The sequence below is a fragment of the Sarcophilus harrisii genome, chromosome 1 (genome assembly GCF_902635505.1).
Source record: "Sarcophilus harrisii chromosome 1, mSarHar1.11, whole genome shotgun sequence".
NCBI classification, from domain to species: Eukaryota; Metazoa; Chordata; class Mammalia; order Dasyuromorphia; family Dasyuridae; genus Sarcophilus; species Sarcophilus harrisii.
In genome coordinates, this window is record NC_045426.1 from 284,322,095 (window position 1) to 284,349,357 (window position 27,263).

General features: G+C 33.2%; 1 protein-coding gene across 5 annotated transcripts in view; it reads right to left on the reverse strand.

Moving 5' to 3' along the window:
• The window catches only part of IFT74 (intraflagellar transport 74), a 229,399-nt gene that overhangs the window by 115,523 nt on the left and 86,613 nt on the right, over positions 1-27,263 (reverse strand). For 4 of the 5 annotated variants that reach the window (XM_031943358.1, XM_031943364.1, XM_031943347.1 and 1 more), the window contains exons 2-8: positions 22,528-22,669; positions 20,435-20,570; positions 14,261-14,309; positions 10,837-10,935; positions 9,612-9,672; positions 6,504-6,563; positions 4,200-4,261 (exon numbers count right to left, since the gene is read on the reverse strand). In XM_031943358.1, coding sequence (XP_031799218.1) covers positions 4,200-4,261; positions 6,504-6,563; positions 9,612-9,672; positions 10,837-10,935; positions 14,261-14,309; positions 20,435-20,570; positions 22,528-22,647 — 587 coding nt within the window. In that variant the 5' untranslated portion in view covers positions 22,648-22,669. The remainder of the gene's footprint in view (positions 1-4,199; positions 4,262-6,503; positions 6,564-9,611; positions 9,673-10,836; positions 10,936-14,260; positions 14,310-20,434; positions 20,571-22,527; positions 22,670-27,263) is intronic. The other variant, XM_031943353.1, reaches the window with a different exon arrangement.

Sequence of the window (27,263 nt, forward strand, 5' to 3'; positions counted from 1 at the left end):
AGAGCTATAATAGAATCATATAGTACAATATATATAATATATATTCTTTACCTTCTAACCTATGAAAAAGTGAAAGATAATAAATATTATAAAATAAAATTTCACTGTGCCGATAAGAATTATTTAATTTCACATAGTAATCTGCAGGAAAATTTAAAACTTAAAAATGGAAATGCAAGCCAAATCTCTACCAAGAAAAAAAAAGTTACCATAGATGGATCCACATATTCAGTGATAATAGGATAAGAGATATTTGTCATTTACAATGCCATTTACATATTTATCTAGATTTAAGGGTGTTTACAAGAAAACACAATTGTATGTTGATGAAAGTCATATGTGAAAACTTCTATAAGATCAAATTGCTTATATAATAATTGCTCAAAATATTTGAAAAAACAAACATTCAGAGGATAACATATTTTTCAACTATTTAACAACCTACTGTGGAATGTGATTACTTAATTATAATAACTTAATGTATCATTTACCACTCAGGATTGTTAATGAAATAAAACACAATTATTAAAGCACAGGGAATCAACCTTTCCAATATTTTAATAGTACTGTCTATACCTTGCAATTGTTAAATATTATTTGACTAACTAAACAAAGAACATCTTTAAAGCTTTAAAAGTTATCAATTCCAAAATTTTTATATCAAATTGAAAAGTTTTTGTACAAACAAAACTAATGCAGGCAAGATTAGAAGGGAAACAATAAACTGGGAAAACATTTTTACAGTCAAAGGTTCTGATAAAGGACTCATTTCCAAAATATATAGAGAATTGACTCTAATTTATAAGAAATCAAGTCATTCTCCAATTGATAAATGGTCAAAGAATATAAACAGACAATTTTCAGATGATGAAATTGAAACTATTACCACTCATATGAAAGAGTGTTCCAAATCACTATTGATCAGAGAAATGCAAATTAAGACAACTCTGAGATACCAGTATACACCTGTCAGATTGGCTAGAATGACAGGGAAAGATAACGCGGAATGTTGGAGGGGATGTGGGAAAACAGGGACACTGATACATTATTGGTGGAATTGTGAATACATCCAGACATTCTGGAGAGCAATTTGGAACGATGCGCAAAAAGTTATCAAACTGTGCATACCCTTTGATCCAGCACTAAAGAAGGGAAAGGGACCTCCATGTGCCAAAATGTTTGTGGCAACCCTTTTTGTAGTGGCTAGAAGCTGGAAAATAAATGGATGCCCATCAATTGGAGAATGGTTGAGTAAACTGTGGTATATGAATGTTATGGAATATTATTGTTCTGTAAGAAATGACCAGCAGGATGAATACAGAGAGGATTGGCGAGACTTACATGAACTGATGCTGAGTGAAATGAGCAGAACCAGGAATTCATTATATATCTCAACAACGATACTGTATGAGGATGTATTCTGATGGAAGTGGATTTCTTCGACAAAGAGAATATCTAACTTAGTTTCAATTGATCAAGGATGGACAGAAGCAGCTACACACAAAGAAAGAACACTAGGAAATGAATGTAAACTGCTTGCATTTTTGTCCTTCTTCCCGGGTTATTTATACCTTCTAAATCCAATTCTCCCTGAACAACAAGAGAACTGTTCAGTTCTATACACATATATTGTATCCAAGATCTACTGTAACCTATTTAACAGGTATAGGACTGCTTGCCATCTGGGGGAGGGGGTGGAGGGAGAGAGGGGAAAAATCGGAACAGAAGTGAGTGCAAGGGATAATGTTGTAAAAATTTAATTACCCTGGCATGGGTTCTGTCAATAAAAAGTTATTTAAAAAAAAAAGCACAGCTATGAGCTATAATTTTAACTAACATATATAGAGAAAATGATGCTGAACCATTAGACAATACAAAAAACTCCTGAAAGCAGGATTCCTTAAGGAGGCAGATAAAACATTCAATTAGGCCTTCTTGGTCCAACAACTAGTAGACCTTTAAAGGTTATTTTCCTTCTAGAATGTATATATTTTATATATATGTATCTATTTATCTATTATCTATTTATTCCTCCTTTAGAATATAAATCACTTAAGGGGAAAGATCAATTTTAATTTTTCTGTATTATCAGTGCTTAACATGATGACTAGCAGAAACTGAGGGTTTGACACATGTTTTTTGACTAATTAGTACAAAAGAAAAGTTGTTGGTACTTCCATAATATTAGACTGAAGTCTAAGATATTGTCATTCCCTTATATAGTTTGGTAAAGTAATGATAATGGCCAAGGTCAAACTAACCAGAACATATAATGATTGTAACATAGTAGTGACTGGAAATACAAAAAGTCAATGTTAAAATTTGCATATTTCTTCTTGTTTCTTATATTAGTATAGTGTGTCCCATTCCCTTTATATGTGAACACTTAAAGATAAAATTGTTCACTGTACATTTGTTTGAGATAACAATTAGCTTAAAGTTTTTCTAATTTATGAAATCAACTTCACAAAATTATTGGGTTTTAGTTTCATTTATTTTTAAATTAAGAGAAACTTTCATACAAAATTTCTTTTATACTTTAAAACTCTTACAGTATTTTAGGATATACTACTAAGATTATAAGTGTCATTTTTCATAATTAAATGTCAATTAGACTTGAAATATCATATTCTGAAGCTAATTTAATGGTAATTACAAAATTATAGTTTATGGAATGTTCAAACATGTTATTTACAAATAATATCTAAGAATAAACTAACTATGGATTAAAATTTTATGTAAATGAAATATAATCATTCCTGTCATTTTCTAAACTCTGCAAGTCTTTAAAGTTATATATAAATTTGCATCTTTTATTCTACTTACCACATAGAAGACAGTCAATAAAATTTGCTGAATGAATGAAAAAATTACAAGTAGTATAGCAGAAATTGGAATACATTTACAAAAGATAAACATCTGTTCAAATGGAATTTTGTACAATAAAATATTTCTGGAAATATTTATCTGATTTTTTCCAAAATTCAATATTTGAACATCAAAAATATATATAGTATTTACTCTTTGTTTATAATTATTACAATTCATCATTATAATTATCAAGTATGTTTTTGAGTGCACAGAAGGTAAAGGTACTGGACTATGTTTTTGAAGGTTAGACAATTTTGATGAATTATATTCTTGCCTCCACAAATATTACAGATGCTGTGATGAGATAAAAAGATATTTGTTATTTGAGATAGTACATAAACACAAACAGTATATTCATTTTTGAGTTTTCTACAAGTTGTATATTTATTAGGGATCATGTTAATGTCAACATCACTTATTTATATATTCATTACCTAGAAAGGCAACATAACAGAGTGAACACAGAATATCCTTAAAATTAGGATGACAGAGGTTAAAATTTCTCTACCAACACATACTATTTGTGTGACTCTGGGTACATCATTTAACCTTGGTAACCCTTTAAGACTATAAATTCATTGCAGAAGCCAATTTCACTTGAAGTTCTTTAAATGAGAGAAAATATAGATCTTGTACCAAAAAATGTATCTACCATGCCAGCATGGGTACTAACAACCTACAATATATACTGACAAAGGGGTGATGATGGTTTTGAGATTGAGAATTATGCCATATGAAGGAACTGAGAATATTTAACATGAAGAAAAGAAGTCTTAGAGGAAAAAATGATAGTCATTTTCAAATATTTGATGGGTTATCATATATAAGAGTGTTTAAGATTTCTTTTGCTTAATCTCAGATAGAACATGAGCAAAAGGAAGGAACTACAGAAGGGCTGATTAAAAAAAAACTTCCTAACCATAAAGGATGTCCAGAAGTGAAAGGACTATATAGGCAGTAATCATTCCAGAGATTTTTAAATGGATGCTGAATAGTCATTGTCTTGGGATGTTATAGAAAGTTATGGCTTTTATCAGACAACCTTTGTGACAACTTCCAACTTTAAGATTCTGTATTCTAGTCCAACACCTTCATTTTATGGATGAAGAAAATGAAGACCATGAAAGATAAATGACTAACCTAAAATCAAGTGGCTAACAGGTGACAGAGACAAGACAGAACCCAGGTCTTCTGATTCGTATTTCCTTCTTTTTTCCATGACATGCAACATCATTCTGCCTATTATTCCAAAACATGACCTTCAAAAAACTCTCATAAACTCTCATAAAACTCTCTAATGAAGCAGTCTAAGATAACCATGTACTTACGCTTGTCTTTCTGTAAATATTATGTCCATACTTTGGGTTTCTCGATCATTTTGAGCTTTTAGCTGTGTAGATAATTAACCAGAAATGTTAATGATAGAAAATAACATTAAAGACATAATTTTTCTTTACATGATGTTTTTTGGGAATGAACTAAATGACAAATTGTAAACAAAGACTTCTACTTAATGCATAAAACTTAACAAAGTTGAAAAAAAAGATTTCATTTAAAAGTTATTTAATATCCTTGCAAAATTAAGCACTAAACTAATGCTGAGTGAAATGAGCAGGACCAGGACTTGATCATTATATACTTCAACAACAATACGATATGATGATCAATTCTGATGGACATGGCTCTCTTCAACAATGAGTTGAACCAAATCAGTGTCATCTGTTCAATAATGAATAGAACTACACCCAGCGAAAGAACTCTGGGAAATGAGTGTGAACCAATACAGCACATTTCCAATCTCTCTGTTTTTGTCCGCTTGCATTTTTCATTTCCTTTTTAGGTTAATTTTCCATTATTTCAAAGTCTGATTCTTCTTGTGCAGCAAAATAACTGTATGGATATGTATACATATATTGTATTTAACATATATTTTAACATATTCACATGTATGGGTCTACCTGCCATCTGGGGGAGGAGATGGGGGAAGGAGGGGAAAAATTGGAACAGAAGGTTTTGCAAGGATCAATGCTGAAAAATTACCCATGCATATAGCTTGTAAATAAAAAGCTATAATAATAAAAATAAAAGATTAAACATATTATTGGCAATAAGTTCTATGAGATTAAGGTTTTTTTCCCCATGAATGTAGTGTTTTCCAACCAAAAAACACTACATTGTCTATTGAGAAAACAAATAATATATGTATCTAAACGAAATGATTAAGCATACAATAAAGAATTCAGTAAAAGTCATTGCCTGATTTTCTAAAATTAGGTTAAAAAAATCTCAACATTTCCCACCAGATAGTGATATATTCATGTTACTTTACCCTTACAGATACTAGTTCAAGTTCAAGTTTGGCACAAACAATTTTGTAATAAGCTATTTATATGCTATTAAAACTATAGACGAATGAAATAATTTTATTCTAATTACTATAAATTCAAAAGTTCTCTAATTGAATCATTAATATTTTTTAAAGAACCATAAATGAATTAAATGAAGCAAAATCTAAGATGACCCCAAACTGTAATATTTATTTCAAAATTTCAAGGATCTGTGATTTGGGAGATATAGGTATCCCTTTATTAATGCAGAAAACAGAATCCTTTTAACAATATTTAAATATCCTGAAGCAAGACTGTCAATGAAAAATTCCCTGACCCTGACACTAGCCTAATGATAAGCATTTCTTACTTAAAACAGATTTTGAATAATGCATATACAATCAATCATCAGCCCCTTTTCAAAGATTTTCTAGTTTAGTTACATCTGCCAGAGTTAGAGCTGATGCTCTATTAGCACAACATGAAGATCCCAAGATCCCATCACGGTACCATAATGAAGTATCAAAAGAGAACTTGGGTAGATTTTACAAAATTCACTTTAATTTTTCTTCTGTCCCATATATAAAACAATCTGAATTACTTCCATCTAGATAGTCCATTCTGTATTTATCAATTTTCTGTTTTGTAAAAGCTATATAAAAATGAGAGGCAACATAGTATGACTGATAGTTAGCCTTGGAGTCAATATCAGTTTTAGTCATACTTCTGACACATACTGGGGTTGTGCGACTCTAGGGAAGTCTCAATCTTTCAGTGCTCTAATCAATTCTCTAAGACTGTAAGTCATAGAAAGAAATATCTCCTCCCTGAAATAATAGAAGCATGGTATAAGTTTCTTATACCAATGAAATCACAGGTCTAGCTCCTACTCCTATCCCTGCCTAAGGAAGAATTCTTATTTCCAGTAACATTTAGCTCAGTTTGTATTAAAATAATACCAGAAATAAGAAAATGGAAACAAGATAAAATAGAGATTTCTTTTCCCAAATAAAAAGAAGGATATGAGGTGGCTTCAGATATGGCTTTATAGGATGAAACATTTAAGAGGTCTAGATAATAGAGAATAAACAAAGACACTGCATATCTTTTGGAATATTATTAAGAAACACAATTAATATTCAACTAGCAGATGAATTTTGTTAAGACTTTCATTTTATAGACATTATATTTTGTGGAAAATTGACTTGCAATATATCTGGACCTTTAACATAGAGGCAACATCTTAAAAAGTTCACAGAATAAAATTAAATAATAAATAATAATAAAAAACTATGTAAATCTTACCATGTTGTAATCATTCATTACTTCTTCCATTTCTGTATTGGTGTTGAGTTTATCCACTAACTAAAAAAAACATTCGTAATACTTTTAGACATTAAGGATCATCTCTGCGGTTAACCAATATTACACTTAATCAGTCTTAGAAATAATCATTTGTTTGAAGGCTAATTTTATGAAAGACGAGTATTAAAGAATTTTAAGAACCTTTTGTAAAGGAGACAGCATTAAACTGTCTTTGGTTAATGACATAACTGACTATATTATTTAGGATGAAGAAGTAAACATTAGAAGCTGGTTACTACTGAAAGCTTTATCCAATAGCTTCTACTCTTTAGCAAAGAGTGTTGTCTGGAGAGGAGAATGACAAAAACTTACTTGGGAATTTTTAAAATGTGGGATACTAACATGTAATTGCACAAAAGTCCAACGACTCTCTCAAATGTCTGTATTGGTGTTGAATGTATCCACTAACTAAAAAAGACATCATAATACTTTTAGTCATTAAGGAATTAACCTTAACTGAACTCTGCAGTTAACCAATATTACAATTAATCAGTCTTAGAAATAATCCCAATAGGCAAAGTGATAAAAGAAAGACTGGGCAGGAAGGCTATTTCAAAAAGGTGAAATGTGTAGCATGAAAGAAATAAATACATGAAAAGAAGATTAACCTAGCAAACTTAATTTTTATGAGATAGTATATTCTGTCCAAAAAATTATTAAACATTGTGTATCTGTTTAACTGGTCTTAATAAACAAAGATGTTCATTAATGTTCATTTCATTATGTTCATAATGTTCATAAATTTTAAAATAAAATTTTAAATTTAAAATCACCTAAGAGGTGACTGTACATCTGTAAAATTATTATACTGCAAACAAAACCAATGCAGACAAGATTAGAGAGGTAAAAATCTTTACATTCCAGGTTTCTGGTAGAGACCTCATTTCTGAAATATATCAAATGAACTAAATCAAATTTATAAGAAAAAAGCCATTCTCCAATTGATAAATGGTCAAAGGATATGAATAGACATTTTTCAGATAAAGAAATTAAAACCATTTCTATTCATATGAAAAAAGGCCCTAAATCACTTTGATCAGAGAAATACAAATTAAGACAATCTCTCAGATTGGCTAAAATGATAGGAAGAGATTAATGATAAATGTTGGAGGGGATGTGGGAAAACTGGGACACTTAATATATCGTTGGTGGAATTTTGAAGTTATCCAACCACTCTGAAAAACAATTTGGAATTATGCTCAAAGGGCTATCAAATTGTGCATACCCTTTGATCCAACAGTGTCTCAACTGGATCTGTATTCCAAAGATCATAAAAAGAGGAAAAGAATCCACATGCACAAAAATGTTTGTAGCAGCCCTTTTTGTAGTGGTAAGGAAATGGAAACTGAATGTACACCCGTCAGTTAGAGACTAGCTGAATAAGTAAGTTATGGTATATGAACATTATGGATTATTGTTCTATAAGAAATGAATAGCAGGATGATTTCAGAAAGGCCTGGAGAGACCTGCATGAACTAATGCTAAGTGAAGTGAGTAGAACCAAGAGAACATTGTACACAGCAACAAGAAGATTATGCAATGATCAATTCTGAAGGACATAGCTCTTTTCAACAATGAGGTGATTCAGGCCAATTCCAATAGACTTGTGGATGGAGAGAGCCATCTGCACCTAGAAAGAAGGCTGTAGGGACTGAATGTAAACAACATAGTATTTTCACCTTTTTTGTTGCTTGCACACTTTTTTTTTTCTTTCTCATTTTTTTCCTTTTTGATCTGATTTTTCTTGTACAGCATGATAATTGTAGAAATATGTATAGAAGAATTGCATATGTTTAACATAATATTGAATTACTTGCTATCTAGGGGAGGTAATGAGTAGAAGAAAGGGAGAAAAAATTTGGAACACAAGATTTTCTAAGGGTGAATGATGAAAACTTTCTTTGAAATATTTTGAAAATAAAGTTATTATTAAATTATTGTACTTATCTGAATGTCACCTCCAAAAATAGTATCTTACCCAAACAGTTAATCTCAGTGAAAAGAAAATTACATGTAGTACACACTTAGAAATAACACCAATCATTCAGTTTTTATAAAAATCAAGTACTATTGACTTAACCAGATCTATGAGGCCTATCTTCATATCAATATGGTAATTGCCATTTTAATAGATAATTTATTGTGTCTTAGATGCCTAATCACTTAGATGCCTAAGAAAAAATTTCTACTTCAAAATCTATATCCCATTTGGCAAAAATTGTTTCCTCTCTATTTCTATAAAACATGGATGAGAGTTAAACAGGATAGGGCAGACATAATTAGTTCTGAAATGTATCACTCGAAGGAAGAACCAAAATGACAAGATCCCATATCCTTTTTTTAGGATTTTTTTTCTATACAAATTAAGCCACTATGGTTACTAAAAACTGATTAGTTTTATAGTCTTATATTTTAAAAATAAGCACATACAACAAAATACGCTTAGAGAACTATTCATTTTATTACTTTCAATTTTCATGATATCTGTAAGCTACGTGATATTTACTATAGCTGTACTTCTACTACTGCTCCTTCTCAGTAGGAAAAAATTCCTACTGAGAATTTCTTCCTCAGAATTTCTCAGAGGAAAGAGAACTAGTTTCTCTTGGTTTTCTGAGAGGCTGTAATAATTTTAGTCCCTGATAAAGAATTAAACTGAACCTCATAATATAAATATTTGAATTTGGAGTTCCAGAATATCCAGTGATATATTTTTCTTTACCCAGACCCCTCCCATTGCTTTTTACCCTGCAAGAAGAAACTTTGGAAATTCCTATTTGTTTGTTTACAGTGCTGAGTGCAAAATTCCCTTCCTCTATTATATCTTACTAGGATTACTGTCTATAGTTAAGAAAATAGAGTGTAGACGATTGTGACACCTTTCATGTCACCAAAATTACTCCTATTATCAATTTTTATTTATCCATAAAGAACTGCCTCTATTATTAGGAAAATGTTTAATTTGGCTATTCTACTAGAATAGCTTAAAATATATTTAAAAGTCAATTAAATCATTCAATAAAAATTATTTTAGAAAGGGAAAATTACCATATTGTAGTCTGCAAGTTGTCCTTGAAATTCTTTGATTTCAACAGCTAAAGTTTCTGCCCTGTACATATAAAAATAGTCCAACATATTTGAAAACATATTATGAAAACAGTTCATAGTAAGATTTCCAAAACCAGTTTTTTCTAATCATATGCTACGACATACTATTGCTATAGTAACAACAGTTGTTAATAACAACAGTAAAGAATATATGTTTTTTTCAGAATGCTTCTCTTAACAGATTGTTAGGATATGTTAGGGACTTTCCTTCTGAGAATTGCCATGTATACCATTTCAGTTGGTAGGGTGGACCCAGAAGGTAAAAAAGGGGCTTGGTCTCTGAGGCAGGAGGCCATAACCAAAAAGAAGGCTGTGAAGAGTAGAAGGAGGCAGAGAGGTAGAGGGATTCATGGATGCAGAAAGAGAGCCGCAGAAACATACATATACTTGCTTTTGCTTCCTGCTAACCCCTGCTGAGATTACCAATAAAGAAAGGATGTTTGGCACCTTAGCATCAGTCTCTTCTCTATGTCTATCCAGGGAAGACTGGTATGTACGGCCCTGGCAATTAATAGCCTCAGAGTGGAGAGGTTACAACAGACTATGAAATGTGATGTTATTCCACTATTCTGTAGTAATCCTGCTTCTATACCTCTGCTTAAACAACAGTTCCTAATATCTAGAATACCATCTTTCTCCTGTTCTATCCAAAATGACCTATTTTGCAAATCATACCATGAAACTTTCCTAAATGATTCTAATCCACAAAAATATTTTTCCACATATTTGCTGACCAAAGGTTATTATTAACCAAGCTGTTATTGAACCAAGCACTACTTCATAACATCTTATGTTATCTTTCATTAACTTTATATTTATTATTATTTATGTTTAGCATTTATTACATTTATACATATATTAATTTTTATCTTAATTAACATTACATAGAATTACAGAATAAGCAACTTTAAGAATTAGAAGAAATATTTAGAGGTCATCAATCCCCACCCTACAATTTTATATATATGGAAACCAAGGATTAGAAAGATTAATTGAGTAATAGCAACTGTATACACTAGACAATAAATATTCATTTAATTAATAAATAAAGTTTATAATAAGAAATTGGGAATAGATTCCTATAGTAAATCATATTAAATGACTATGCTCTACATATAAAAAGGCAAATACTTGACCATTTTTTTCTAGATAGTATGTGACTCACCTCTTTTCATATGACAAATACACTGAATTCTCTTGGTTATACATTTCTATTTCCTTTTGGAGCTTATTAATTTCAGTTGTGAGTTCGCTTATTTTGCTTCTATAGAAAAGAAATGGAAAAACCTTAATGGTATTTCAAATCTGAAATAACTATTTCAAGTCATTAATTACAGTTAATAATATTCTAAATAGTTCTTAATAATTGTACAACTACTTCTGTAATACCTTCACCCACAAAAATCAAACTCTTAAGTGACTGTATTTTGACTAAAGCAAAAATGAAGAATTGATATGCTTTAGGTGCTTCTTAGTCTCATGATATTTTTGACTATTCAGACATACAGACTTCATTTATCAACAGAAATTAAACATCATTTAATTTGGGTCCAATTGGGGATATAGAGGCAGAGTTGATAGTGAAACATCCTTATATCTACCATCTCCCCAACTTCTGCACCTAACATGCAAAATGATGTCTCTATTAGTTATACCTATAACTGTCTGGTGCCAATGAAAAGGTCGTGGAGAAGAAACAGTTATTTTATTTCATCTGGATTCAATTTAGAGCTCTATATGAAATTAGGATTATTTGTAAATTGGTCATGTTCCATCTTGCTACTGTGTTTGAGTCTCATAGCATCCAAAGATATTAAGGAGAAGAGGGGTATAGAAAAGCAAATTAGAAAAACTAGAGGAAGACTGAATTCAAAAGGAATTAAAAGTAATAGAAAAAAAGGATATAGATAATGTGCCATAAGGACAAAAATTTAAAAAGTGAAGATTACATTGTTGGGTAGAGATGGCAAAAAAGGCAGATGGAGAATAAGAGATAAATTGATTAGCACTAGGCATGCATTAGATGCTTAATAAATACTTATAGATTGACAGGTTGAATGAAACTCTTATTTCCATAACAATCTGTGTGTGTATATATATATATATATATATATATATATATATATATATATATATATATGTGCGTGTATGTGTATCATAGAAATGATCATTGTATTAAAAATTGTTATTGTTTGGTAGTGTCCAACTTTTTATGATCCCATTTAGGGTTTTCTTGGCAAAGATAATTGCCATTTCCTTCTCTAATTCATTTTGCAGATGAGGAAACTGAAACAAACAGGCATAAATGATTTGTCAAAGTCACATAGTTGGTAAATGTCTAAGGCCAATTTTGTATTCAGATCTTCCTGATTCCAGGCCTGGTGCTCTGTGCCACTCAGCTGTCCAATATTAAAATTAAGGATTTTTTTCCCTTTTAGAAGCACCTAAAGATAGGATATACATGACATACTGCTGGCTCCTGAGGCAATTCATCTTGACTAGAGAGAAAACAAAAACCTTGGAACATTATGAAGCCATCATCATGGGGAAACAGAGCAGGGAAAATCAGGCCTTGGAGGCATTCTTAGGATGGATAAGAGGCAACTCTCTCTGCAATACAGAGAATTAATTATTTAATTAATTGCCTGGAGATTAATTAAACTATAACTAGAAATCAGAGCTTATAACATCAACATTATAATTCAAAAAATTATTTAGCAAATAAACCATCTGGCTGCTTCCTAGTTTAACCACTTCTTGCTAACTTGGTCCTAAGTTCTAAGAAGTAGTTTCAGTGCTCTCTAAATTTTGGAAAGTTCTACTCATTTATCCTTAGTTAAAACCTATAAAAGCATAATTTCATCCAAAACAACTGAATTTAAAATACATAGTCTAGAGTGGAGCCAACATGGTGGAGATGACACATTTCTCTCTGACCTTCTTTACAACCCTACTAATTAGGAAATCCAGCCTCTGAATTAGCTCTGGAACAGCAGAACCCACAAATATTGGGAATGCAACAAATTATGAGCAGAAGATAAATTTGAAGATTGCCAGAAAAGGTCTGTTTCAATTGGAAACACAAGCACAAGCAGTTGAGTACAAATGCCAGAGCAGAATCCCCAGGCAGTGCAGACTCTGAGTGGAAGAGAATCTAGGTGGAGAAATCTACAGGAATCTACAACAGTGCTGGCCACTCTGCCCTGGTTGCAAGCCAACACAAACACAATCAGCAAATACTGAACCTGAAATGACAGAATCTCATGGGACCTAGCCACGCCCACTTAGCCCCAGGAGTGAATCACCACTGACATAGAGCAGCTGTGGCTGCTTGGAAAACTTTCCCCACCCTAAAGGCAGACCTTAACTTTTTTTTTAAAAAACAAGTAAACAAGTAAAGAGGACTGACAATAGACAGCTTCTATAGTGAAAGAAAAGAACAGATTTCAAACTCTGAGGAAACTAAAGGCAAATTGTCTACAGATGAAGCCTCCAAAGGTATACCCTGATCCCCATCACACAAGGTTCTCTTAGAAGAAATTAAAAAGGATCTTAAAAGAAAACTAGAAGAAAAATGGATAAAGGAAATGAAAACGTTGCAAGACGGTTTGGAAAAGGCAACACAGAAACTATCTGAAGAAAATTCACTACAAAATAGATTTTGTGAAATGGAAAAAGCATATAACTCATTAAAAGATACATTTGATAAAATCGAAAAAGAAAGCTTCTCCCAGAAAAACGGAATTTGTGAAATAGAAAAAGAAAATAACTCCTTAAAAAACAGAATTTGTGAAATGGAAAAAAATTCCATAGAACAAAACTACTCATTTAAAAATTCAATTGGACAAATACAAAAAGTAAAAAAAGTAAATGAAGAAAACACTTCATTAAAATTTAGAAATGAACAAATAGAAATGAATGACTCAATGAGACAACAAGAATCAGTCAAGAAAACCAAAAAAAAGAAAAAATAGAAAAAAAAATTCAAAATACCTAATTGGAAAAGCAACCGACCTGGAAAATAGATCTAGGAGAGACAATCTAAGGATTATTGGACTCCCTGAAATACATGATGAACAAAAAAGGTCCTAGACACTATCTTTCAGGAAATCATCAAAGAGAACTGCCCGGATATCATATAATCAGAAGGTAAAATGACCACTAAAAGAATTCACCGAACGCCTCCTGAAAGAGATCTCAAAATTAAAACCCCAAGGAATATCATGGCTAAATTTCAGAACTCTCAGACCAAGGGGAAAATATTACAAGCAGCCAGAAAGAAACAATTCAAATACCGAGGAGCCACAATAAGGATTACTCAGGATCTAGCAGTTTCCACTTTAAAATACACAGTCTACATATAAATACAAGTTGTCCCAAAAGTCTTTGTCCAATAAGCTTAAAGCTGCATTAAGACTTTTGAAACACCCTGTATATAAGATTAGGAATGTTCATTAGTTTGTAATCCTATATATTTTGCAGAATATTCAATGTAATAATGATTCAAGGCAAAAAAAAAACTTGAATTAAACATGAAAATAGTTTATAATATTAATATTACAGTTTTAAAAAGTATTTATCCAACAAACCTAAGTAGTCCAAGATAGTAAGATTTATCCAAAATCTGCCTCTGGGGACCTAACAACAAAAATAAAAAGAATGTTACATTTTGTTTGAAAACCAAGTTTTAAAATGTCACTTAACAAATTCAAAGTATATATAAAAATCATTCTCTAGTTTTCCAAAGATTGTCTTCATGCATTCCTTCTTAAGTCAACAAAAGGAAAGAATGAAATAAAAACCAAGAAAAATTGAAGAAAATGCATAATTCAATATTAAAATGTTTTTCTTTTATCTCAAGAGCAGGAGTTTTATTACATGTTATTCTTTTGGTCCTCTCAGTAGCATTATAAAACAGATTCTATAGTTATCATGGTCCCATTGTACAGATGATGAAAAGCTGTCAGTCTCAGATTATATGACCAAATTAGTGGACAAGACAGGATTCAAAACTATTTATTTTCTCACTTCAAGCCCAATAATTTTTCCAGAATATCATCCTGCCTATAGCATTCTTTATTACAGTATGACAAGAAACATTTAATTATATGTCATTATACAATATGGTATGATAAAAATCTAATAATAAAACCTAGTCTGCAGTTTGGATACTTAAAGGACATTTCATAAACGAATCAGATTAGTAAATAATTATAGCACTGGGCTATAATACAATGCATTTAAATTCACACTAGGGCTAGATTTAAGGAGACCCCAAGGAGTAGGAAGACAGTAATAAAGGACACAAAAGGAAGGATATAATCATAGCAACTTGTGAATACCTATATATCAATTCCATATAAAGGTTACTGCCAGGACATTGAATTATGCAAACAAGGATCATGGATAAGTTTTATATAGGAGGCAGGGATGAAATCTCATTTACATGCATCTGAGTAGTTTCTTAGCTCTGATGTCATAGGAATGAATCTAAATTTATATGCCAAGTCTAAATCTATTACTCTATTCCAAATTATTTAGTCTTTTTTGTACTACCAAACAAGTGGAAACAAAGTAGATATACATTCATAAGATACAGGTCTAAAAAAATTGTAGATGAATATAATGGCATACAACTGCCATTAAAATGATGAATATGAAGGAGACATGAGAATATTTACATGAGCTAATACCAGGAAAGCAATATCTGTGATAATTATTATAAATAAACAGAATGACCAAAATTAAACTGAAGCCTACCTAAATATAACAATCACTTTGCACTGAAGAAAAAGGTGAGAATTCAGCTTCTTCCCTTCTTTGCAGAAATAGGGAACAATGGCGGTAGACCAAAGAATAATACTATCAGACTATGGAACATGGCCTTGTTTTCTTATTTTACCATAGACACATCTTGGAAATAATTCTTGGTATAAGATGAGAACAGCTTTAAAAGTTTACATACACCACATTTCCTCCTCCTAACCAAGGAGGCATTATTCATCCCTTCCTATCCCATCTGAAAACAATGTTTAAAGTCACAGTTAAAATCAATACAATTATTTATTCGGGAGATACATCTCACATTTTCTTTTCTCTCTGTTCCTCACATTTCTCTACACTCTTTCTTAGTTGTCTCATATCCTCATGAATTCAAATATCACTTCTATCTAAGTCTACATATGTAGTCCCTATCTCTTTTCTAAGCTTCATTCTTACATCTCAAATTGCTTTTTGGACATCTCCACCTTAATATTCTATGGATATTTTAAAGTTAATAAAAAACAGGGACTATCTTTTCCCAGAAATCCACACTTCTTCCTTACTCCCTTATTTCTTTTCTTTCTCTCTTTTTTAAAATTTTTTGTAGATAACTGGGATTAAGAGACTTGCCCAGGATCACACAGCTAAGTAGTGTTAAGTGTCTGGGGCTGGATTTGAACTCAGGGCCAGCACTCTATCCACTGAACCATCTAGCTTCCTCACTCTTTTATTTCTTTCAAAGGCATTGTCATTCTTCCTATCACCTGACAAATAGGGAGCCATACTTGATTTTTCATTCTTACTCATCTTAGCCTCTTCTCCACTCCCAATATCAAAATGATTTCCGAGTCTTAGAGTGTATAGCTCTCTTTCTCAGTGTCTCTCTATGTCTCTCAGTCAGTTTCTGTCTCTGTCTCTGTCTCAGACTCTGTTTCTTTCCGAAATACCTCTCACTAAAACATCCAATACCCTAGTTCAGGCCCTCATCACTTCTTAAATGTAACAGCCTCTTAATTGGTCTCTCTTATTCTACTTTCTCCATACTCCATACTCATCTTCTAATACAGTTGTCAAGTTGATAATCTTAAATCAGTTCTGCTATTCCCATTACTGAGTTCTTCCTAGAACCTCAATTTTTGGGAAGGACACAGATCAGTAATTATTACTCACTGTCTCTTTCCCCAATGATGGGTTTGTTCCTAGAACCTTCATTTTAGAGAAAGGTCCAGATTAACCATCCTTCATTCTCTCAATTTAGACAATATGCCTCCATAAAGGCACTTCCCTCTTCCCTTATCCCTTTCAGTTTTCCTTTTACATATTGTTTCCCCCATTAGAATGGAAGCTTCTTGAAGATAACTACTATCTAATCATATAGTAAGTACTTACTAAATAAATACTTGACTTACTGGTCATATTACTGTTCACTGCTCAAAAGGAAACATGAAGGAAGGAAGAAAGGGGAAGGAAGAAAGCTAAGCACTTTACAAATATCTCATTTTTTTCCTCACTGCAGTCCTATGAGGTGGGTGTTATTATCCCCTATTTTACAATTGAAGAAATTGATAGCTATGTGACTTATACAGGATCACAGAGCTTGTGTCTAAGTCTAAAGTTGAACTTAGGTCTTTCTATATCCAAATTTAGTTTTATCCACTGTAATATCCAGCTTCTTTTCAATCAAGTCAAATTCAATTAAGTGAGAGACACTGTGATAAGCACTTGGAATATAAAGAAAGATTTTTAAAAAATCTCTCCCCTTCAAAGTCTAAAGAAAATACATACCAATTGGCAGGAACAAACACTAAGTATAAATTTAGATAAATTAAAGATCATTTCAGAGGTAAAGTGTTAGTATTAAGGAGGGCTAGGAAAGGCTTCTAGCAGAAGAGCAAATATGACCTGAAAGAAATCAGGGAAGCTAAGAAGCAGAGGTGAGGGGGAAAAAGAATTACCAGCATAAGAACTAGACAGTAAAAATACATAGCGCGAGAAGATAGAATTTCTTGTACAAGGAACAGCTAGGAGGCAAATGTGACAGAATTGCAAAGTACACAGAGAAAAGCAAGGGTAAGAAGATAGGAAATGGCCAAGTTATGAAGTACTTTAAATTCAAACAAACGATTTTATATTTGACTCGGGTATAGTAGAAAGTCACTAGAGTTTACTGAAGAGGGGTAAAAATGATCAGACCTGAGTTTTAGGGAGATAAATTTGATAGTTGAGTGAAAGTGTGGACTGGAGTGGGAAAAGATTTGAAATCTTTCTCAAAAGAAATGAATCAGAAGGACATTTCAGTAATACAAGCTTGAGGGAATGAGGGCCTACATAAAGATGGTTGCAATTTAGAAATAGAGGGTAAGAAGAAAAAGAAGTTGAAGATGACCACTAGGTTGTGAGCAATGCCCTTGACAGTAATATGGAAGTTAGGAAGTAGGAAAGATTTTGGGGAAACGATAATGAGTTCGGTTTTGGATATGTTGAATTTAAGATGTCTAGTTTAAGGTGTCCAATAGGCAATGGTGATGGAACACTGTAAATCATCAAATAATTGGGATTTTTTTTAGATAAATAGATTTCAGCATCAAGGGAAGAGAGGTGCTAATTGAAATCATAGAAACCAATAGATCACCAAATTTAACAGTATATACAGAGACAAGAAGAGGATTTGGGAGAGAATCTTGAGTGGCCCACATAGTTAGTGGCAGCCATACTAGATGAAAAACCAACAAAGGAGACTATCAAGTAGTATCAGATTGGAAGAAAGAGAAGGAAAGATAAGGTAGGATAAGAGTGTGATTGATAGTCAATACCTGTAAAAAAGTCAAAAAAGATAAGATATGAGAAAAAGCCATTTAATTTGGCAAATGAAAAATCACTGATAACTTTGGATTACTTCAGTTGAATGATGAAGTCAGAAACTAGACTGCAAAGTGATGCAGAGAGTAAGACTTAAGAAACTAGAAAAAACAATTGTAGGTGATTTTCTCAAAGGAATTAGCCACAAAAAGCAGCAGAAATATAGGATGATAGCTAGTGGGGAGAGATAGAACAAGTTTTTTTTTGGAGAGGGGAAGGCATGATTGAATTTTCAGACAGTAAGAAAAAAGTCAGTGGAAAGAAATGTTAAAAAATGATAAAGATGATAGAGAAGCTAACTGCTGAAGAGGATAGAATAGCATGAGATCACTTGTGCATGTGTGTGGTGTTCTCTTCTTTTTTATAATATAAGCATTCTCTCTGGGTGCAGGTTTCTTGGGGAGGTTTTCTGGAGGCAGCCTTAGTTTCAGTTCAAAGTAATAATCACTTCAAACGCAGCCAGGAGTTAAAATCCAGTCCTTTATTGTGTCCTTCAAACTCTTGAGTTTTAGCCCCTAGCTCCCTCCTAATATCTCCAGCCAGCACAAAGGTGGACTATAGAATGAATCTGTCTCTGCCTCCAAGAGTGGGCTTCTGTCTCTGGCCCTGAGAGCTTCTTGCTTATATGCTGTACACTGAGTACACACCAATCATTATATCACTGGGAAACCATTATTTGTCGTAGGATTAAATCAATTCTAAGCTAGATTTAAACATTGTCTCCTCAATTCCACTTAGTATCTTGTTTCAAGTTCTGGCCCATAACATCTCCTTGTAGGATCAGATCAATCAGACTGAATCATGCTAAATTAGATAATTATTGTCTCTATCAATTCTAATGACTTAACACTTTGTAAGGATTCCAACACATGTGGAAGGGTTGTACATGGGAAGAAGGCAGCTCACTCTTCATGTAAGAGAGCAGGAAAGAAGGAAATAGCAAAATTCATCTGAATAATGTGAGCTGAGAAGAAGCGGACAAGAGGGATTTTTCAGCAAACAGCCTCAGTTTTTCAAGGAAATCTGAAGTAAATTTGCAGGTGAGAGAGTAGAGGTTGGGAAAGGCATGGGAAGTTTGAAGAGGAATGAAAAAATTTGGAAAATCTACTGTGATCCATGGGACAGTGAATCAACTTGGGAAGTAGAAAAGATTGCCTTGTTGCAGTGAGGGTCCAATTAAGATTATGTAGGAGGGATTGATAGTGAACCCAAGTCAGCATTGTCTCACAACTTTTTTCACACTTCATTTAACACTATGTGAATAACAGTAAAGGTAGCAAATGGTGGGAGAATCCAAGTTTGAGGTATGGTAGTGCAAGAATGGTAATAGGATAAGGAGACAAGGAAATTTATAGAGGATGACAACATAGAGGTGAAACGATTTGCCAAGAGATCAAGTTCAGGGAGACAAATGTAGCTAGTGCAAGAAAGAAATGAGGGCAACTAGAGAGGATAAAGAACACTTAGAAGTTGAAGAGGAAAGGGAGAAGTGGAATGACAGATTATAATCAGATAATGGAATTTCAGAGTTCACAAATATGGAAGTGGAATATTTGAGGGTGATGGCAAGATCAAAAGTATGATTACTTTGTGATTGCTGAGATGGGGTATAGGAATAGGGAAACTGAATAGGCTGAAGAACTGTAAAGTTAAATTGTTTTAGGGCATATTAATATGTATTTTAAAATCCTCAGTAAGGGGGCAGAAACTGGGGAGTATTATGAGACAGGCACTGAATATAGTGAAGGAAAAAATGTGTCCTACAAGCAGGTTGACAATAGCTACCAGAATCTTCAATGGATTAAATGGATTATAGATTAAATGAACCCCAAAGTAAAAGAGATTATGAAGTGATGTTAGTAAAGGAAATACTTTTAAGTTGCAATGAGGAACACAGAGTATTGCAACTCTCTCATCACAACCAGTTGGATATTAGGGAAAGTACAAAGTACAGTAAAACAGAGCCAGGAAGCTGTCATCAAGAGGAAGCCAAGTCTCACAGAATGAAATGAGGAGGGAGTGGAAAAGAGAAAGGGGTGTTGCTATAGTCAAGATGCATGGGTCTTCCTTTCTTCCTCACACTGTCATTTTGATTATTAATATGACATTGAAATACCTCATCTACTCATTCTAAAAGATACCTTTCATTCCAGTTTTCATTCCACTTAAACCTTGCTGTGTTACTGGACGATCTGCAACTTTGATTTGAGAAGACAGTACTCCTCCAGGTCCCATGGTACCACTTCTAGAAGCAGGTCTTGAAGTACCAGGTGGCATCTAAAAAAAAAAACCACCCAAATTTTAAAAATAATATACTTCCATTGAAACATGAAGTCGATTTAAAAAGAACCAGGTGATCCAATGATGTGCAGACCATAATTATCTGTCACAATACTATTATATAAATGTAAAAGTGTGTCCCTTTCAAATTTCTGTGAATTTATTAGGTAAGGAACAAACAGAGGTAAGATAATAAGATAATAAAAAGATGCCTTTTTGGGTATGATTGAATCAGGCTATAATTTGCAAAGTAGATTGTTTGTATATAAAAATCCAACAGACAATGAACTTGCTCTAAGGAAAGAAATTTTTTCTTTATTCCCACTATGCATTGTCATTCATTTTCAAATACTAATAGAACCCTAGAACTCATTGGAAAACCTTGAATTGCTTACTGATTGCTGGTAAAATAGCTTTTATTTAGTTTTGGCCTCATGTGAAGAGATGAAGATTAGGGAAACAAATTGCATTTTCACCATACATTGAGGTAAGTGCTTTTAACAAGGAAACCTGGTTTTTAATCAGTTATCTCAGGGACAGTTAGACTTCAATCTCCCATCTCCTTGCCTGGGAAATGACTAGCCTCAAAACACAACAATATCCAACCTGAGTTTTGCACCTAAGAGAATAAATTTAGAGATGGTGAAGACTATAGATGCACATAAAGAAAACTGAGCTACCCCATTTGGAAGAGACATATTTCCAAGTAGTGAACTACATAGAAGCTGTGGAGAATGAAAAGATACCATCCCGAATTGTGAGTTGTGCTGGCCATGTAATCTACAAGTATGTGCCTCATTACCATTGTAGTCCTCTTAAATATATTATGTATTTGCGAGTGTTTTAGCTACTCCATTTGTGTTAATGTTTTTGATAAAGGCTCACTAAGATTACTGGCTGATTGTTAATTGCATGGGTACAAGCAGGAATTCAGGAGCTACAGTAGTAAATCCTCAAGATTATCCCTTAGAATTTGTGAATAGCACACACATCTGAGAACTCAAAAGTACAAATTGGGGGCATTACAAAATCAACTAAATGCTGAATTTTACTTAAAATATAACTATATTATTAAGCCTGATTTCACTTCCCAATTCTGAAGAGAATAATGTATGATGTGGAAGAAAATAGAATTTATTTCCTACTGCTTGAACTATATACATATACAGTAGGTAGTATTCAAGTAATGGTGACATTTCAGAGAATTTTTGTTATCTGGATTTTTTTCTTGGGGGGGAGGGGAGTGGTGGTAGTGGTGGTGGTGGTAAACTTTAATTCCCTTTCCCATTTCTAAGTGGGAGGTCTGCTAAAGAATTTTTCTAACTGCTTTTTCTACTGTTATTCTGTCTTACCAACCTTACAGAACCCTTCAATAGACCTCAAAACATCTCTTTATTTTTCTCACTTATCCTCTGATATTTTCCTTAATTTCCATTTATCCTTTCTTCCCAAACTGCCCAAACTGATGGAGGGATGGCAGTAGAATAACTGTCAGAGCAAAGAAGACTCATCATTTTTTTTTTTGCCTGCCTAAAATAATGAGTATTTACAGTCATCACAATTTTTTTTTACTAGGAATACTTACGCACCTAAAAGAAATTTCATTTGACATATAATAGCAATATTCTTAAACAAATATGTTACAGAAGAATGTCTCCAGAATAAAACAAAAACTTGTAAAACTTTCACATAAAAACCTTCTCCATTTTGTAAACTCCAAAGGAAAAATAATGATGATGATAGCTAACAATGCTATATTGCTTTAAGATTTGCAATAAGAAAGATTAAATGACTCACCCAAGGTCATAATACTATTAAGTATCTGAGTCAGGATCTCAACTCAAGTCTTCTGACTTCAAGTTCAGTCCTTTACATCATTCTATCACAGAGTTGCCCCAATTAATAACAATAATCAAGTATTGTTCTTGAACATAACATTTTTTCAAAAGCTTACTCCAGTTGCCACTCGAACACCTGCTGATGGAGGCCTTATTCCTGAAGGAGGTCTTCCTGTCAATCCAATTCCTCCTCGTGAAATAGGGCGAGCAGAAGGGGGTTTGTGATTACTGGCCATCTCTTATTCACTTTAGCCACTGCTGAGAAAAGAAAAACACAATTACCTGTAATAGTTCTATAACATTTGGCATAATTTGTCCATTGTTTCTTAAATTTGTCTCATCCTTTGACTTCTGTGATACTATCCTGCTAAAGAATTTTTCTAACTCCTTTTTCTACTGTTACTCTGTCTTACCAACCTTACAGAACCCTTCAATCGACCTCAAGTCTATCCTTAGCTTTCTGTTCTTCTTTCTCAAAACTCTTTAGCCATTCAGTGATTATCTGAATCACTGTCATCTTCTATACTGACTCTCAAATTCAAACCTTTAGTCCTATCACTCAAATTCAAATCTAATTTTAAGTCTTCACTGACATGTGAAAGTCTCTAAATAGGTTCTCACTAGCACTTCAAACATACATTCAAAAATAAACTTCTTATATATTCTCTGAGGAACCAGTTCCAAATTTCTACTAATGCCACAGGCATTCAAGAGACATAAGAGCCAAGATATAAGGAAAAAGACAGGGACCTTCCTGAGCTCTCTCAAATTCCCCTCCAAACAACTTTAATAACACCTCAAACTGAACAAGAATGGGGTGAAACAATTTTCCAACCCAAAACAATTTAGGACTGCAGGACAGGCTTGTCTTCAGCTGGTAAAATGGGAGTACAATCCAAAGCAGGCAGAAATGAGAATTATACAAAAGAATCATGAAAAAAAAATCCATAGCTTGGTAAAAGAAGCACAAAAAATGGAACAGAATGTACAAAAATTCACTAAAATAAACAATGACTCAAAAAGTAGAATTAGCAAAATGTAAAAGAATAATTCCTTAAAAAATAAAATTGTCCAAATGGAAAAGGTATAAACTAGCATGAAGGAAATAATTCCTTAAAAATTAGAACTGGGCAAGTAGAAGCTAATGACTCCATGAAACACTATTACAAACAAATAAAATGAAAAGAATGAAAATGTAAAATATTTCATTGGGTAGGTGATTCTTTGTTGTATTCCTGGATATTTACCCATTGAAACTGAGCATAATCCTTCAAATTATGAAGGATTATGAAATGAATATTCAATGAAATAAAGGATTTTTCAAGCATTCAATTTTCCAAATATAAGATTCAAGAGAAGCATGAAAAGGTAAACAGGAGAGAGAATATATAAGGAATTAAATAAAGTTTAATAAACTGTTTATATCCCTACATGGGAAAATGATATTTATAATTCTTATGAACTGTATCACTATTAGTTAAAAAAAAATAAAAAGCAGGAGTAGCAATCATGATCTCAAATAAAGCAAAAATAAAAAATAGCTCTAGTTAAAAGGATAAGTAAGGAATTTACTAAAAAGTTCCACAGACAATGAAGTAACATCAATACCATTAGCATTCATCAAAATGGGTTCATGACTTAGGCATAAAAATGAGATTATAAATAAATTAGAGGAACACAGGATAGTTTACCTCTCAGACCTGTGGAAGAGGAAGGAATTTATGACCAAAGAAGAACTAGAGATCATTACTGATCACAAAATAGAAAATTTTGATTATACCAAACTGAAAAGTTTTTGTACAAACAAAACTAATGCAGATAAGATTAGAAGGGAAGCAATAAACTGGGAAAAAATTTTATAGTCAAAGGTTCTGATAAAGGACTCATAAATTTCTTATAAATTAGAGTCAATTCTCTATATATTTTGGAAAAGAAATCAAGCCATTCTCCAATTGATAAATGGTCAAAGGATATGAACAGACAATTCTCAGACGAAGAAATTGAAACTATTTCTAACCATATGAAAAGATGCTCCAAGTCATTATTAATCAGAGACATGTAAATTAAAACAACTTTGAGATGCCACTACACACCTGTCAGACTGGCTAGAATGACAAGGAAAGACAATGCGGAATGTTGGAGGGGATGTGGGAAAACAGGGACACTAATACATTGTTGGTGGAATTGTGAATACATTCAACCATTCTGGAGAGCGGTTTGGAACTATGCTCAAAAAGTTATCAAACCGTGCATACCCTTTGATCCAGCAGTGTTATCTGGGCTTATATCCCAAAGAAATCATAAAGAAGGGAAAGGAATCTGTATGTGCATGAATGTTTGTGGTAGCCCTCTTTGTAGTGGCCAGAAACTAGAAACTTGAATGGATGCCCATCAATTGGAGAATGGCTGAATAAATTGTGGTATATGAATATTATGGAATATTATTGTTTGGTAAGAAATGACCAACAGGATGACTTCAGAAAGACCTGGAGAGACTTACACGAACTGATGCTGAGTGAAATGAGCAGGGCCAGGAGATCATTATATACTTCAACAACAATACTATATGATGACCAATTCTGATGGACCTGGCCATGCTCAACAATGAGATGAACCAAATCATTTCCAATGGAGCAGTAATGAACTGAACCAGCTACGCCTAGTGAAAGAACTCTGGGAGATGACTAAGAACCATTACATTGAATTCCCAATCCCTATATTTTTGCCCCCCTGCATTTTTTATTTCCTTCACAGGCTAATTGTACAATATTTCAGAGTCCGATTCTTTTTGTACAGCAAAATAACGGTTTGGTCATGTATACTTATTGTGTATCTAATTTATATTTTAATATATTTAACATCTACTGGTCATTCTGCCATCTGGGGGAAGGGGGAGGGGGAAGGAGGGGAAAAATTGGAACAAGAGGTTTGGCAATTGTCAATGCTGTAAAGTTACTCATACATATAACCTGTAAATAAAAAGCTATTAAAATAAAATTAAAAAAAAATACCATTAGCATTCTCTCAAATTTTCGTACCCTAAAATACTACACTTACAATTTTATTATTCCACTTCATCCTCATCATATTCAATCAATTTACAAGTCCAGTATTGTAATGTCCGGACTAGCTCTCTGGAGGATCTCTGGTTCAGCCTTGGTCTTAGGTGGAGAAGTGATGAAGGCAGGAGGAGCAAGTCTCCATTTTCTACATCTCCTCTGTCCATGTCTGAGTCTAAGTCTGAGCTCTATTCTTCTCCAGTGCTCTCAACCCTGAAATACCTCAGTCTGATTACATCATTACATCACACTAAGTATATGCCAACTAGAATGATTACTATCATACTAATTATATGTGAACTAGAGAACCATTATCTCATCACACTGAGTAAGTGCTTATTATAAGCACCCTGCTATAAGTATACTTGCTTCAAGTAGAACACAGAAGGTCACACCCTCCCTGACTTCTGGAGTGGGGGGAGGTGAACCAAAGGAAAAAATGGGGAGCCAAACCAGCTATTTAGAGCTTTTCCTCTAGGCTGAAGGGTTTTATACCTCACTCAGAGTTACCCACACTGTCTGTGGCCCTCTACATCTCCCGCTTTATTTTGTTTTACTTGAAACAGATATATATATAAATCCATCAGCATGGGAGATATTACACAAGCACATAGTAATATAACAAGCTAGTAGTGACGGAATAAACAACATGAATCAACATGAGGAATTATACATATCCATAAGTCTTAGAAGAAAATATAAATAACAATCATATACACTTCCTTCAGCACCCAAGAGATAATCCAAAACCAATTTATTGTCCATTATTTCATGTGTCAGGGAATCCAATGATTCCTGCAGATTCTGAAGTCCTGCATCAGTCTCATCATGTGTCAGGGAACCCAATGATTTCCTGCAGATTTTTAAGTCCTATAACAGTCTCATTAACAATTTTTGATATTCATGAGTCAATTACCATACACATAGGATTAACAGCCATGCTTTTTCACATATAGTCAGAGATAGAACCACCAAATGTTTCTTGGGTCTTTTCCTTCATTTCAAAGGTCTTCTCCATCTCTCTCCGATGGACAAAGCAAATACGGCTTGTTGGCACCCATCTGATTCCTTCTCCGACTATAGAGATACCTTGTAAACCCTTTCCCCCAAGCAGTTAACCTATCTGGCCCCTTCCATTTACACTTTCTGGATCTCTCCACATCACCTGGTGATTATTTAAAGATAGTGGAGCTCCTTGCACTGGACATTGCCCTTCTGGTAGGTTATAAAACCTGTCTGACAGAGCCAGTGCATCTTTATCAAAAATCAAAAGTTAATTGTATAAAGAGCTAAAGTTAGAAGTTCTCTAGGGTTACCTGTGGCTCCCCCTTTCTTTTGTTTTTGGAGGAGCATCTTGATGTCTCTGTTTCTCCTCTCTACTACTGCCTATACTGGAGGATTAAAGGGTATGCCAATGGTGTGTAAAATCTTACACTGTACACAAAAGTGTGCAAAATGTTTAGAAGTATATGCAGGTCCATTATCCGGTTTTATTGCTCATGGCACACCCATAATTACAAATGCTTGTATAAGGAATTCAGTGACCACACAGGTTGTATCTTTTGCTGCTGGTATTGCAAAAGTAAATCCCAAAAAGGTGTCTACTACCACATGGATAAAAGACAACCAGAAGATTTATAATGGGTCACATCCATTTGCCAAATTTCATTGGGTCTCAAATCAGGAGCATTCTTCCCTGGAGGGAGAGTAGGAGCGTGGAAAAGAAGATAAGCTGTACAGGATTTTACTATGTTCTTAGCTTCCTCTCTTGTTATTCCAAATTGTAAACGTAA